The sequence below is a fragment of the Quercus suber genome, unplaced genomic scaffold, assembly GCF_002906115.3.
Source record: "Quercus suber isolate HL8 unplaced genomic scaffold, Cork oak 2.0 scaffold_66, whole genome shotgun sequence".
Classification (NCBI taxonomy): domain Eukaryota; kingdom Viridiplantae; phylum Streptophyta; class Magnoliopsida; order Fagales; family Fagaceae; genus Quercus; species Quercus suber.
Genome location: NW_027069531.1, coordinates 974,575 through 989,974, shown reverse-complemented (window position 1 = coordinate 989,974; position 15,400 = coordinate 974,575). Strand labels below are relative to the sequence as shown.

The following is a 15,400-nucleotide window of genomic DNA, read 5'->3' as shown; positions in this document are numbered from 1 at the left end:
TGTAAGGACTCAATTTGGATTGACCCTGAGTGATGGGTTTTCAGCCCAATAAGCCGAAACAATACATTTATAGAGAGTGGGGTGAAAGGTTTAGGTGTTGGCCGTCGATCACCAAGCATGAACTTTCTCATAAAATAGAAAAATGTAAGAGTTTCTTTACCAATGGGGGGATGCTCCTCGGCCTGTGGCCGAGGAGGCCTTATTGTTCTCCCTTTTTTCTCCCCCCCCCCCCTTTGTTTACTTTACTCACTTTCCTTTTATAGTTTTCATCTTCCTATCCCTTCCTTCCATCTGTTGATCATCTATTTGCTTTCTTTTCTGGCCGTCCGTCCCATCAGAGGCCTTATCGGTACTCAAGTGGTTCACTCTGATCAACGTTATCCTGCCAAGGGGTTACCTCCCCATTAATGCGGCCAGGGGGAGTTAGTTGAATGCATTAAATGTGAGAATGACAACTTACTTTGGGTTAGTCTCTCCCCAAAATCACCTTTGTCAGGCCGAGGATAAGGTGGTCCTCGGTGTGGATTGGGAAAAAGGCTTTCCCTCACCTTGGCCCTGAATAGCTTGTGCTCCTCGGCCTGGGCCTCGGGCCTGCTACATGATGGGCCGAGGCCATGAGGCCCATGGGCCCCACATATACTAAATAAGATTTTCTTTTAGTTGTTATTTTTATATTTTTCTTATATTTACTTGTACATGTTTAAGCATGTAAAGTGATTATTGTTTAAATTAGTTGTATTTTTATATTAAGTATAATCTAACTGTGTAATCTCTAATTTATTTAATAAAAGATCTTGATCTAAAATGTTTGCGGGACATTTTATATAATAAAAAATTATTAGATTAAAGATAAGTTATTCACCATTGCATAATGTGAATACATATAGTTATAAGAAGAAACTATCACACACACACACGAAAAAAAAAAAAAAAAAAAAGTGGTTCTCAATTCTCATAGCAAGATCAACAATGTTATAAATAATTTTAATTAATAATTGCTTCATAATAAAAATAAATAGAATACCTTTATAGTAATTGATAATATATACTGAAAATATCTCTAAAAGAAATTAAACAATTTTCAAGTGAGCTACCTTATATTAGCTCATATCTTATATGAGTTCATAACTCATTATATCTCAAAAATGATTAAGATAGTTTAGTAGAGATAAAATTCTATTACAAAAACATTAAGTGGCTTATAAAGTTGAGTTCTAAAAGCGTGACCATGACTAGGGATGTACAGACACAGCCCATCACTGACGGAAGCAACTAGAACCGAACCGATTTGTCGCCTCGAGCCTCCACCACAGGTGTTAGGCACAGTGGTTGGTAGCAATTTTTAGGCACCGAAGTTGGCCGATACAGTTGTCGGCGAAGGTTTTTGGATTCCAACAAACATCAAACTGAACCGAACCAATTTGGTTATATCTATATATATATATATATATATTAAAACTTGAGATTTCTACCCTCTTTATGTCAAATCTAAGATTTCCACCCCCATCAACAACATAAAACCCACCACCATTTCAGCTTCCGATCTTCATGCCACCTCTATTTTTACCACCACCCAAGTTAGATCTACAAGTTGTCGGCTCTGCCTCCATCATTTGGTGATTGATTGGACTTCATAGGTGAGTCAATTGAAGGTCAGTCTCAAGAATCTTTACCTTGTTTGGGTTTTAATATTTAGAGGGTTTGCAGATTTGATCCTATGTTTTGATTTGTAGTTTGAATCCTTGGAGAGTTTTCTGGGTTTGATTGTGGTTTCAAATCTCTCTCTCTCTCTCTCTCTCTCTCTATGATAGACAAGTGACAATCGACCACCACACCAACTAGAACCGCCATCGATATTACCAAAGAACCATTCCTTAGGCACAGCTGCGGCTTGGGTTTTTAGGAAACCGAAGGATCCAGTACAGTGCAAAAACAGCTACTGGCCACACTGCATCATGTACAGCCCTAACCATAACTACGCCAAACAACTATCTTCTCCCTAGACACTCATTAATAGTTAACTTAAGATAGTTCATTCTTTTTATGAAACTCTAGTATAAAATATCGTGTCTTATTCATTTTTTTAAGTTAAAAGAGGGCATTTTATACACGTCTTTAAGATAAATTTACAATGTATGAGCCATTTTCGACGAAACAACTCAGATATGGAAGACATTCATTCATCCAAATATATCATTCTTAGTAGAAGCAAACTGAGTAAAGCAATCACTGCTTTGTTAGCCCCTGAAACACAGTCTAGCCTTCCAGTTTCTGCATACTTTAGGTAGAACATAATCCAAGTCTGAAGAAATTTGAAACAAAGACTTGATATAAGAAAAAAAAAAACACAGTCTAGCCTTCCGGTTACACACTGCTATGCTTGTAACAATGACTCGATATATGTATATAATACTATCATGTATCCCATCAATTATTAAGATAGTTAATTAATCAACGCATCACTCGGATGTACTACTAGTTTTGACTGATTTTTTACGTATAGAATTCTAACGTACAACCAGACCAGACTAGCTACCTATTGTTGGTTGGACATATTATTAGTCCGGCCAGTTTTAAAAATTGATCGAAACGACTAGAAGAATCACTTATCATCAAATCTGTAGAGTAAACATCATCGAACTGGATTCATCAATAACCCTCCTTTTTTAAGGAATATTGTTTGATCCATTTCCCAATGCGTTAAAACAGTTCAGGGTAAACATGTGAATGTCAACAGGGAAAATAAAATAAAAAATAAAATAAAATAAAGGCAGACAATCCTGCCTGAAATTGGGTCAATATTACATTCACAACTTTAGAGCACACACCAAGTACAGGAACCTAATTGGCCAAAAAATAAATTATAATCAAATAAACTGACGGTTCAATGATAACTAAAACATTGCACAGCATCCTAATTGCAAACTCACCAACCATATTGAGATTGCAGAGCAAGATCCTGACCAAGAAAAAGAAGAAAACGTATCTTGGCAAGCATCTGGAATCAATCTACTGGCTACGAGTTCTGCTGCTTTCTGCATTTCTTACCGGGTAAAAATAAGGATGGGCCTGCAAGAAATCAACTACACTTAACATTCTACATGCAAGTGAAACAGATAAAACATAACAGACAGGGTCTACTAAAGTGGAACTAGCATTAAAAATGAACAAGAAGACCATGCTAGGTACACATTGTCAGTCTACATATCCTCACAGGCAAATGACTCAAAAGCCCATATTCAGACGTACACACGGACAGCATAGAAAAGGCACACCATTCTTTCTTGGTAACAGAAAAATCATCCAAGTATTGTTACTGCTGAGTGACAGAAATGACCAAGTAATGGAAACAATATAGACTGATAGCCAAAGACAGCAATATATGCGTGTGCGTGTGTGAGAGAGAGAGAGAGAGTTTGTGTATGGAAGTTGAGTGTATTTGCTTGGTACTTGAGGACTAGGCTTTACCATTGCTTCTTTTGCAGTAGGCCTCTCTTGGTGATCATACCGTAGCAACTTGTCTACAAAGTCAACAGCCTTCAAAAAGTAGAAAGTGAACGCATCAAAAATAAAATAACATTCAAAACTTCGGTGAAAAAATCACCAATGATAAAATCTACCTCAGGAAGAACCAAATGTTGATTATCAACATTAATGAACTTTGACCACGGTTTCCGGCTATGCCTACATTTCAATTCAAGAACAAAGAATTTTCTTGGTTAAAACTAATGCTGCCTGGTAACAATGACAACATCAGCAACAAGAAAAAATAAAAAGGATAAAACCATGAGATTGATCCCAACCTGCCAACAAGGGCTGCAAGATGAGGGTCCAACTCTATACGGTATTTGCTCAGATAAGTGTTTAATTCATCTGTCCCAAGGACCTGTTGTAGAAGAAAATGCAAACTTTGAATTAGAATTCCCTTTCTTTCTGTTGTTTCTAAAACCCAGTTGTAAATATTTTATTGTAATGTTTCACAGACACATTACAATAAATTATATCAAAAAATTCCTACAAATATCCATCAATCAACTAAGACTTGGTTCATATAACAGAAGGCAAATTTTCCAAAATTAATATTATTTTAACAATTATTATTTAAATTAGTACCGTTTTGAAGTTATTTGGGAATCTAGCCTCTTTTTAAAAATCATATTTTCAAAACTCAATATCAGCTGATTTAGATGAATAGTAAGTGAAATCATGTTATAAACAAGACTACAGGAAAAAGGCTAGATACCCAAATAGTTTCAAAACAATGCCAATTGAATAATTAATCTTAAAAAATATTATTTTACAAATTTTCCCCTATAAAAGAACCAATGTTCAAACTTCTAAAGAAAACTAAACATACCTTGGCTATTTTGACCAGCTGATCGTAATTATCATGCCCATAGAAAAACGGTTCCTTACGGAATATCTGTACAGCACAAGCCTCAATAATAAGCATCACCAGAGAGAGTATACCATGAAAAAGTATCAAACTCTTAACCACCCTGAGTATGCAAGCAGATCAAGGTCCATGATGTCACCCTCTATCCCATTTATCCATTATTATGGGAGGAGGAAGAGCCAGTTGAGCTATAGCCTATAGCTCATTGGCCTAAAATATAAAGTACCATGGTACAACACACTAAAGCCTACTTACAATATGTAGATATCTTGCCTCATAGTTGTCAAAACGCAAATCTTATCGTGATCGAATTTTATTTTTATTTTTTTTGTATATCATAGGATACACAAACACTTTATAATACATACACAAACGCTTTGTAAACTTTATTAAAAAAATAGATATACATATATAACAGGTATATTTATTATAAAGTTGGAACATATTACCCACGACTAATTTAATCATCACTTATATAATAACTTTTAACAAAATTAATTAAATAAATCAAATTAAAATATATTATATAACATTCAGATTTAAATTGGTCAAACTCAAAAGTTTAATACATGATGTATAAGCTTAAATAATAATTTCTTTCTTGTTTTAAAAATCATCTTGCCTAATCAACTTCATTTCCATAGTCCAAGTCAATGTTATCATCATTTTCATCATCTTGCAAAATCATTTCTTTATTGACATCTTCTACTTCATCATCTCCAACATCTACAATCTCTTATTGTTCCGATATTTCAATAACTTTTTCTTAATATTTCTTCTTGGCATTCAAGCTTCTTGGATTTATAATAATTATGACAATATATATATATATATATATAAATTAAGTAAGTAACAGAGAATATGACTTTAGATAGAATAGAATGGGGAAAAGAAGAATACATGTGACCAATGCTAACTAATTTGTTAAGAATCCATAGCCAACCCCAAATTTTTGGTACTAAGTTTTTGTTGTTGTATAACAAAAATAAAAATAACAATATGGTCATATAAGTATAATACTTTATTCATGAAATAGAAAAGAAATCTACAAATATGAAAGAAAAGTGTCAAGAGTGTTCTAAATTTCTAGGGGGGAGAGAGAGAGAGAGAGAGAGAGAGAGAATAAATAAATAAAAAAACTCATGGACATGTTATTTCATTGGGTTCACCCAAGTAACCCCATACTTCTGTGTTAGAAACAAGTCCAACAACTAGTTGAACTCAAGTCAAAGCACAAATTTTAACCAAAAAAAAAAAAAAAAACTCAATTTAAACCCACATGTCTAGGTATCATCCAATACATACAATATGATACCATTCAAATAATATGTATCTATGTATCATACTATTCATGAGCATGGTATGGTTTTTTTTTTTTTTACTCGATTCACGTACATACAATGCTAACAACTATATTTGGCCTAATGAATTTTAACAATGTAGGCAGGAAAATGCTCACCATTCCAGCAAACATGCAACCAAGGCTCCACAAGTCTAAAGAGTAATCATAGTCTTGCAAATCAACAAGGAGCTCAGGACCTTTAAAATATCTGCAAAAAATGAGTTTAAAAGCAATGGAGAAGAATGACAGCTCTTAGTTTCAAGAAGAAAATCATATGAACATAATAGGAAAATCCCTTAAAGTGTAAGTAAAACCAAAATTTCAATTTCTATACCCTAAAATTTCAACAAAGTAAACATTACTCTATCAAGCACTAATTGAAACATAAATTTTTCCCTAAATGAGTGAAATTTACATTAAGCCAATTCATTTGATGATTTCCAAATGATAAATATATACATTGATAAGTAACTTTCAGTTGATAAATACAATCTGAAAAGAACCCGTTACACTCCTAAATACTAAACTTTAATTATTGGGAATTGGAGCCAATTGACCTGTTGGATATTTTGTACTCCAACATCCCAAATAGAGGGGGCCTTGATCATATGAGGAGGAGTTTGAATAGCGACAGGAGGTTCAAATTTCAATCATACTCTGAGAACTTGAGAGGCTTTGATGACATAGCTTTCCCCTGGAAAAGTACTTGGTGTGATTAGACTTCAAAAAGAGTTGCATTTTTGTGTAGACAACATGGGGAAGATTCCAACATGCAATAATCTCATAGAGAAATTACTCTGGTAGATTGGTGTGGTATGTGCAAAGTAACGATACTGTGGATCATTTGTTGTCAGATTGTGACATTACGCAAGAATTATGGACTCTTTTATCTTCTATGTATTTGGGGTTCATTGGGTAATGCCTAAGAGCATTGTTAATCCATTGTGGGGATGGAGGAATTGGTTTGGTAAGCATTCCTCCTTAGTTTGGAATCTACGACATTTTGGAGAGAGAGGAATCATTGGACATTAGAACGTGTGGAAGTTTCAGTTAATAAACTGAAGTCATCCCTAATGAGATCATTGTTTTAATGGTCCCATATTCTAGGTCCTAGCAAGCTTCATTCTTAATTTTATTGATTCACTTTCTTTCCAATTGTGACTTCATTCTTTGTAATTTTTTAGGACTCTCCATGTACACACACTGTGTACATGATGCAGTTCCTCTTAGTCGATAAATTATCTATCTGTCTATATCTATATCCTATATCTAGATATATATATATATACACACACACATCTATAAAATACTATCATCTGTTAACATCTATACACACACACACACACACATCTATAAAAGACTAGCATCTGTTAACTTTAAAATGTATTACTTCTCTCATTACAAAATTATTTAATTCAGTTTCTGTGATCCCTCCCAATAGAATCCAAATTAATCTTGAGATTCAGTTTAATTTGAATTCTATTCAGAATACAGAAACAGAGTTAAAGAATTTCATATGAGATCCAGTTTTGTTCTAATGTCATATATTTTCCAACTATTATGTTACCTTGCCATCCATTTCATCCAGCTTACTCTAGTTCAGAGTGTCATTCATTGTCAAACTCCTTTCTGGATGAGACAAGACAACTTATAGATTGTGAGGACCCAAAAAGGCCAAAAGACCTCTTGGGAGAGGTGAAGGCGAACCAAATCTTGACTAAGTTTCACATTGCCAAGGTAAGGGAAGGTCCTACATTGTCCTATAGCTCATGAGTTGTGGCCTGGTTTTTTCTGTGTTTGGTTTGCCCTGGGTTATGCCAAAGAGGGTAAAGGATCTGCTAGTGTCTTGGCAGGGCAGTTTTGGCCAGCATCGGGATGTCGTAATTTGGAAGATGGTGCCTCACTGCATGACAGGGTGTATTTGGAGGGAGAGGGATGCTAGAAGTTTTGAGGGATGCGAGCGGTCTAGCATCAAGATTAAATCCTTTTTCCTTCACTCCTTGAAGGATTCGACTAGAGCTTTACATTTATTTTCTTGTTTTTCCTTGTTAGACTTGCTTGAGCTTTGTAATTTGAGAGGCTAATGCTGTTGCTTTCTTTGTATACCCCCTGTATACTTAGAAGTTTTTGTGAATAAAGATTCGCTACTTAGCGAAAAAACAAGGGGAGGTCCTAAGCCTTATATGGAGGGCCTTGGACTCTAATTGGTAAAAGGCCTTTTAAAACCTTGAGGGAGAGGCTTTGTGTCACTCCCCAATGGGACAATGTCTTGCCAATGAAGAGTTGGGGCGTGACATAGATAATAAAACTTTTTTTTTAATTCCATTGTTACAACAAATGGGGAGGTGGGACTCGAACCCTGATTCTACCCATAAGGGAGACCAGACAATGCCATTGAGCTAGAAGCCTCTTAACAACTTAGAAATCATACTTTGCTATCTTTATTTCATATAATCTAGATATTGATTCTTTCATAACTCTTTACTATCTCCTATCCATAACCCTATGATCACTCACTAAATTGTATAATCTGCTTATTTTACTCAATATTAAGTCTCTATAAAATTAGTTGCCCAAAAGAGATAATCGATCTCCTTTGTCGCCCCAAGTTATATGGAGCACCATAGGTATTTTGTGGCAGGAAATCATGATATAAAATTTCCCTAGACTGAGAATATTCAAAGTTACCACTAATTCACTAGCTTCCCACAAAAAATTAGAAGAAAATTCCTTTCTCATCCCAAGTGATAAGAACTCCTCTCCATACTAACACTCTATTTATTTCAAAGTAAAATATTTTACGCATTTTACCATGTTTGTTTAGTTGTAAAATCTGGTCAATTGTAAAATATTCAAACTATAAAATTGAGGCAAGTAAAATGTTCTACAGCTAAAACAAGAGTAAAACATTTTACATCTCTCACGCTCACACACTCTCAGTTGCTTCTCCCCCTCCCCAACTTCTCATCAGCCACGTCTACCACTCCGGCCGCCCTTGCATCGCCGCTTGCGGCGTCTCATCACCACCATCACGTTGGTGGCTTTCTTCACCTGCACCTCTCTCACTCAGCAAAGCTTCCATGGTCAAGCTCCTCCAAACCCCAAATGTCATCACGTGCCGCCACCACCAAAGGCGGTGGGCTCCTCTCATCTCACCCTTTTTCGATCTCACCGCCACCAGAGGTTCTCAATTGGTTTGTGGGTTTTGAATATGGGGTTTGTAAGTTACTTTTTTGGCTTTCTTTTGGGTGGTTTGGTCGGATTTGTGCCAATTTGGTGGTTCAATGTCATATTTGTGGGTTGCTGGAGGTTTAATGCTCAGATTTTTGGGTGGTGGCTGGTGGTGGCTAGTAGGTTACGATTGGTCATGGTAGTGGCTGTCTTTTTTCCCTCTATCTGATCTGGTTTTGGGGTGGTTTGTGGTGGTTTGTGCTTGCATTTGGGGGTGCCTAGTGGTGGCTTGCTTTTGTCAAGTGTTTAGGTCCAAACACTTGAAAATGTTTTAACTGGAAAATGTTTTACAGTAAAAAAATTTACATGTAAAATATTTTACTTCAAAACAAATGGAGCATGAGATGCAATTTTCACTTTTTCAGGTAATTTCTCATCTAAGAAAACAAAGGTATATCAGAATAAAGCAGTTCTGACAAAGAACCAAAAGAAAGGAAGGGGGCGCAACAACAGGAAAATAAATCACCATCTTTCCAAAAAAGTGAAAAAAAGAAAACAACCTTGAAGCAACACGGACGTTATATTCTTTCCCTGGATGATAGAACTCTGCAAGGCCCCAATCAATAAGACGAAGTTTGCGTTGTTCATGATCAATCATTACATTATGGGGCTTCACATCTCGATGCATAATACCTTGTGAATGGCAATAATCCAATGCCTACAAATACATTAGTAAAAATGTAAGATTCTCCCCAGTTTTAAAAATCAGGGTGCAAATTCTAATTAGACTAAATTGAGAAAAAATATAACGTTTAACCAAAATAAATAAAGATCAACATATTTAGAGAGAACAAGATATAAACTAGCATGTAATTCATCAGCCTTGGAACCCCCCCCCCCCCCCCTAAGAAGAAGAGAGAGAGAAAGGAACCAAAAATATTAAAAAACTGTTTACCCCTATTCATAATTTTGAACAGGGGGTTATTACATAAAACTAATTCGCGGACTGAAGAAGCAGCTATCAAATATAAGTTCCGTTGCAGACAAAAAAGTGTCCCCTGAACATGAGAAATACATTTGCATTGAGACCCTCTAAAAATTCAACAAGTACAATAAGTGTGTATTTTTGGATGAGTAATAAATTTTATTAGAAAAAATTCAACCAGTACACTGGGAGTATACTAGCTGAAAATTCAATCCCTATATTTCAACCACTCTTGGCTTTTAAAGCTTAAGCTAATATAGAAATCCTTTCTTCTTCAATCCCAATCCCTACAATTATAATTTTTTTTGTAACTTCAGCACAGCAGATGTGCAATATTTTAGATAGGACTCCAAATCTACCCTATACATTTTTTTCTATCCAGACAACAAACTAAATGATGGTTCTAACATGGACTTTTTAGTACCACACAGAGACCACAGGACTAAATCAAGATCATGAAGCCTTCAAATACAAGAATATATATAAAAATAACAATTACATCTTTCTAATTTCCACTCTTCTGGTTATGGTATACTAAATCTTCATTCGGGCAACAATACCTAAGATCCTTTTGAAGCAGCAAAAATTATTCGACTTGCCACAACTTCTTCATTCTAGACACATTTTGTAACAACCACACCCCAACTGTGTAGATATTATCCGTATTGGGGCCCATACCCCTTATAGTTTTGTTCTACCCCCAATGCACACAGCATTGGGAGAAAAGAACTTTACACATTGAAGAGAGATCATTCATTATAAGCATATTTCTATGTGCTTCCTCTGGCAATGTGGGACTCTAGGATTGCTTCTCCCACTGGTCCTTCACAATCCACCCCCTTATAGGCACACACATCCTCGTTTGTGGGGCCCCACACTTCTAGTTGGGGCATGGCTCTAATACTATTTGTAACGACCCCACCCCAACTATGTAAATATTGTCCCTTTTTGGGCACATACCCCTCACGGTTTTGTTCTCCCCCCCCACCCCCCAAAAAAGCACAAAGCAATGGAAGAAAATGCCTCTACACATTGGAAGGAGATAATTCCTTATAAGTCCATCTCCATGTGCTTCCCCAAGTGATGTGAAGGACCTATGGGAGAAGTAATCCTAGAGAGTGGAGTCCCACATGGGGATTTACTTATAAGAAGTGATCTCCCTCCATGTAGAAGCATTTTCTCCCACTGCGGTGTAGGTATTATCTACTTTGGAGCCCATAACTAATACCCTTCACAATTTTATTCTCCTCCCAAAGCACATAGCAGTAGGAGAAAAGGCCTCCATTGGGTCCTTTGTACCCTTGAAAGTAGGAGGCTCAAGCTTCCTAAACTTCTCTAGAGCACTAGTCGGATTGGTGGCTACTACTTGATGTTGCACTACATTGGTTAAGCCACCAATAGCTTGGATAATAGCCTGAAGATCAGCGGTTCCCCAGCATTCAATTGACCACACCATGAGTTTTTCCTTGGTGGAGCCATATCTCTAAGCAATACAACAAGATATCATGAGTAAAATTGCAAATATCCCCAAAGGACAAAACCAAGCATGCAGACAATACAACAACCATTCTATAAGCTCTAGAAAAACACTAAGTAGGTCAAATAATTCTAACACAAAAATTTCTCATGATCACACTCTTGTTCCAAAATTCTCAAGATTATACCTACATGTCTACAAAATCTTATACCTATACTCTAATACCATCTGTAACGACCCCATCCCAACTGTGTAGATATTATCCACTTTGGGGCCCATACTCCTCATGGTTTTGTTCTTCTCCCAAAGCATAGAGCAGTGGGAGAAAGGGCCTCTACAATTGACAGAAATCACTCCTTATAAGCACATCTCATGTGCTTCCGCAAGCGATGTGGGACTCTAGGATTACTTCTCCCACTAGTCCTTCACAATCCACCCCCCTTACGAGCACAAGCGTCCTCACGTGTGGGGCCCACACTTTTGATTAAAACCCAACTCTGATACCATCTGTAACGATCCCATTTCAACTGTGTAGATATTGTTCGCTTTGGGGCCCATACCTCTCATGGTTTTGTTCTCCTCCCCAAAGCACACAACAGTGGAAAAAAATGCCTCTACACATTGGAAGGAGGCAGATCACTCCTTATAAGCACATACCCATGTGCTTCCCTAGGTGATGTGAGACTCCAGGATTGCTTCTCCCACTAGTCCTTCAGACATTTGCATATCAACTTTTCTTTTGATCATGGTGCATTAACTTTCAAGATAAAAATATGGAATATTTAGGACAGATCATGAATTAAACAAATACACTACCAAACCAAAATCCAAGAGACCACATGGTCTGCCTCTCAATCTCTTTCTAAACAAGACAAAAATATATATATTTTTATCCACTCCCCCCTTTTTCAATATAATTTCTTTATCTGACAAAAAATAAATCATCCTCTAGATAATATATAAACACACAGATGATTGGGTTTTTGTTTGCAAATCCAAAAATGTGTTTGTGATTGTTCCAAAAGAATATAAACACACACACACACACACACACACACAAAATACAGTAGAGATAGTCAGTTATTGATATTTATCATATAAATATATAACTCTCTTTTGGCAGCAGGAGAAAGCCTATAATTTCTGTGAAGAATAATTCATCTAGCCAAATTTATTGGCAGAGAACTAGAGAGCATAAATGTCTTCTTGTTCCTTTTCTTTCTTTTCTTTTTTTTCTGTGTCTTTAAACTGTTGAAAAACTAAATAGTCAGCCAAGTCTATCCCCATGGCCACATGAACTAACTTGCATCACATTAGTTCTCCTTGGGAGCAACATTAGGAACTAGCCCTTAATTTCCCCTTGATCCATGTTGAGGCCCAAAAGTTTAGTCCACCACTTTTCATCTCCCCTACAAGATTGTCATTTTAGCCAACATAAACTGAAGTAATTATAAAGATGACAATGCTTTAACTATAATATTGACGTATCTATCCCCATAATCCAAGCACCAAATGATAAAAGGAAAGGAAAAAAAAGAAGGAAATTTTGTACAAAATAGAAAATTACTAAGTTACAATTTGGCAATGTAAATTAACACAAAACATCTATAAGCTTCCACACATTAAAATGAGCATATGGCGACAGGATTTTCAAATGTGAATATTAATGATAACTTCAACATGCTCATCTTATCAATTGAAGAGGAGAGAATAGTAAGCTTGCCTTAAGAAGCTCATAGATGTAATATCGAATATCATAGTCAGAGAGTGTTGGATAAAGCACTTTAAAATCTGTATTATTCACATATTCAAATATAAGGCTGGGGGTCTTCGATTGCTGGTCTCTAACAATATCAAGCAGCTTCACAATATTCGGCCCACCACAAAGATTCTGCAGTATCTTTATCTCCCTCTTAATCTGCAATTTTTTTTGGTGGGGAGAGAGAAAAATGGGGGAGAGTAAAAAAATAAGAAAAAATAAGTCTTGCTACAGTGATTTCATAGAATAAGTTATATTACAGGGAAAAATTGGCAATGCCACAAGCATCATGGGCACATACTCATTTACACCTTTAATTTAACCATTAAAAGAGTTACTTGTGCTAGAAGCAAAAGTAAAAGTAGAGTCATAATCCAGCCAAAGTGCCATCCACTGTTCATATAAAACTCAAAAAAAAAAAAAAAAATCCACCAGTACAAAAGCAATAGATTGTAAGTAGAATAACTTGGAGAGCTTGCATGTGAATAATTCATATGCAATTGTTAAACACAAAGACAGTGATAGGAAATTGAGATGGAAATTTAAATAGAGAATTAAAATGCCACAATGGCATATTGATGTAGAAGCATCAGTGTCTATATGAGAATTTATGGCAGCCTGATGAAGCGGACAATAAAGAGTTCTATAGAAAAACAAGATTAAATACCAAAAGATTCAAGATTTGTGGTCTAGCTTTGATGTGGGACTATCTTGGTGCCTTCCATAGGTTACTCTAGTTATTATTGAGTCAAAATATTAAGTTTTTCTAAGGTTAGAAAGCTGTTGGATCAAATTTAAATAAGTTTACTAGAATAAGGACAATTTGATAATTTTAGATTTTCTGAAATGGGCTGTCCTTGGCTGTAACAAAGACCCACGAGTCTTACTTTTCATTTTGAGTCCTTTCTCTATTTGGCTTAAAAGTTCTTAAGTTTTTTTTTCATTGTTACTTATAAGAACCAAAAAAAAAAGGTATTTTTTTTCTTTGCTATTAGTCTTTTTTTTTTCTTTTTTTTTATGTAAGTACATTATACTTCATGAACCATTGTTAGAAAATAATTCGTGCAAAGGAACGCAGTTTACAAACAACTACAACAAATCAAGCACGATTACAATTGCATTACCTTTGAAATAGGATAAACTGATGAAAGTCAGGATAACATAAACTATAAGCATTGAGATTATGGAAACTCTTACAACAAGAGGCATGCTTTCACAACTATGAACCATATACATTTAGAAGCCAATGACGATGCAGAGACTCACCTTCTTCTTTTTCACCGGTTTGAGAATCTTAATTACGCATTTCTCGTTATCGGTGCAATGAACACCCTCGAATACCTCACTGTATTTCCCTCTCCCAACCTTCCTCACCACCTCATAATCATCCTGCTCCCTGTACAATCAATCATACCCGCATAAACACCCAAAAACAAACCCTAGCTGCTCGTTAATTCAGCAATTTAAACCTAATATAAATTCCAAATTCCTATTTTGCATTTCCATAATTTAGATATACAAATTCCACCTCGTAACGCTGTCACAACAAATTTTCATCCAAACAGAGCATAACGCAACGCAAATATACACATATATACGCAAAAATAGATAGATAGGAAACTTGAAGATGAAGAGGAAGAGGAAGAGTACCCCCATTGGACGGTGAGGGACTCGTAGTCCCAGTAGTCTTTGGGGCGAATCACGTTGATATCGGCATAAACCCTAGCCTTGGAAGGGGCGCCAGGGCGGCGGATGGATTTGCCGATTTTCTGCGCCAGGGTTTCCGGTGTAGGCAACGGTCGCAGGCTGCGGGGCGAAGTTAGCTGATATTGTTGTTGGCGGTTGTGGTGGTGTTTCTGAGGGCGAGAGATCGGTGTCGCTGAGGAGGCGATGCGGCGGAGGATGGGGAAAGTGGAGGACGGTGGAGATTGACGAGAGAGAGGCGGTGGTGATGAGAGGAAGAGTGAGAATAGGTTTCTGGCAAGAGGAAGAGGAAGGTGGTGGTGGTGATGGTGGGAGAGTGTGAATTGAAGGGGCCTTATGGCCATCAAATCTTTGCGAATACAAAAAAGGACTCTCTCATACGGTACCCTCCCTTCTTTTCTTTTCCTTCTTTTCCTTTTTCTTTTTCTTTTTTCTTTTTTGTATGCTTTTTTATTTTTATTTTCTATTATTTTCTTCTTTCCTGTTTTTTCTTTTGTGTCTAGCTGTAATAAATCATAGTTGTTATTTATAGTTTTTATGTTTTCCAATTTTTTTTTCCTTGATAA

At 36.2% G+C, this 15,400-nt stretch overlaps 1 protein-coding gene across 2 annotated transcripts; it reads right to left on the bottom strand.

Moving 5' to 3' along the window:
* Positions 1-2,580: 2,580 nt before the first annotated feature.
* On the bottom strand, positions 2,581-15,235 carry LOC111983055 (casein kinase II subunit alpha). Of its 2 annotated transcripts, XR_002879831.2 has the most exons (11): positions 14,781-15,235; positions 14,397-14,526; positions 13,095-13,289; positions 9,470-9,627; positions 5,856-5,946; positions 4,358-4,423; positions 3,804-3,886; positions 3,621-3,684; positions 3,469-3,537; positions 2,931-3,069; positions 2,581-2,841 (listed from the first exon to the last, which is right to left on the bottom strand). XR_002879831.2 is itself a non-coding variant. In XM_024014707.2 (10 exons), the coding sequence occupies exons 1-10, from the start codon at positions 15,176-15,178 to the stop codon at positions 3,010-3,012; spliced, it is 1,314 nt and encodes a 437-aa protein (XP_023870475.1). In that variant the 5' UTR covers positions 15,179-15,235; the 3' UTR covers positions 2,581-3,009. The 2 variants fall into 2 exon arrangements, 1 of the variants encoding a protein (XP_023870475.1); XM_024014707.2 differs by having other exon boundaries at positions 2,581-3,069.
* Between the last annotated feature and the right edge of the window lie 165 nt (positions 15,236-15,400).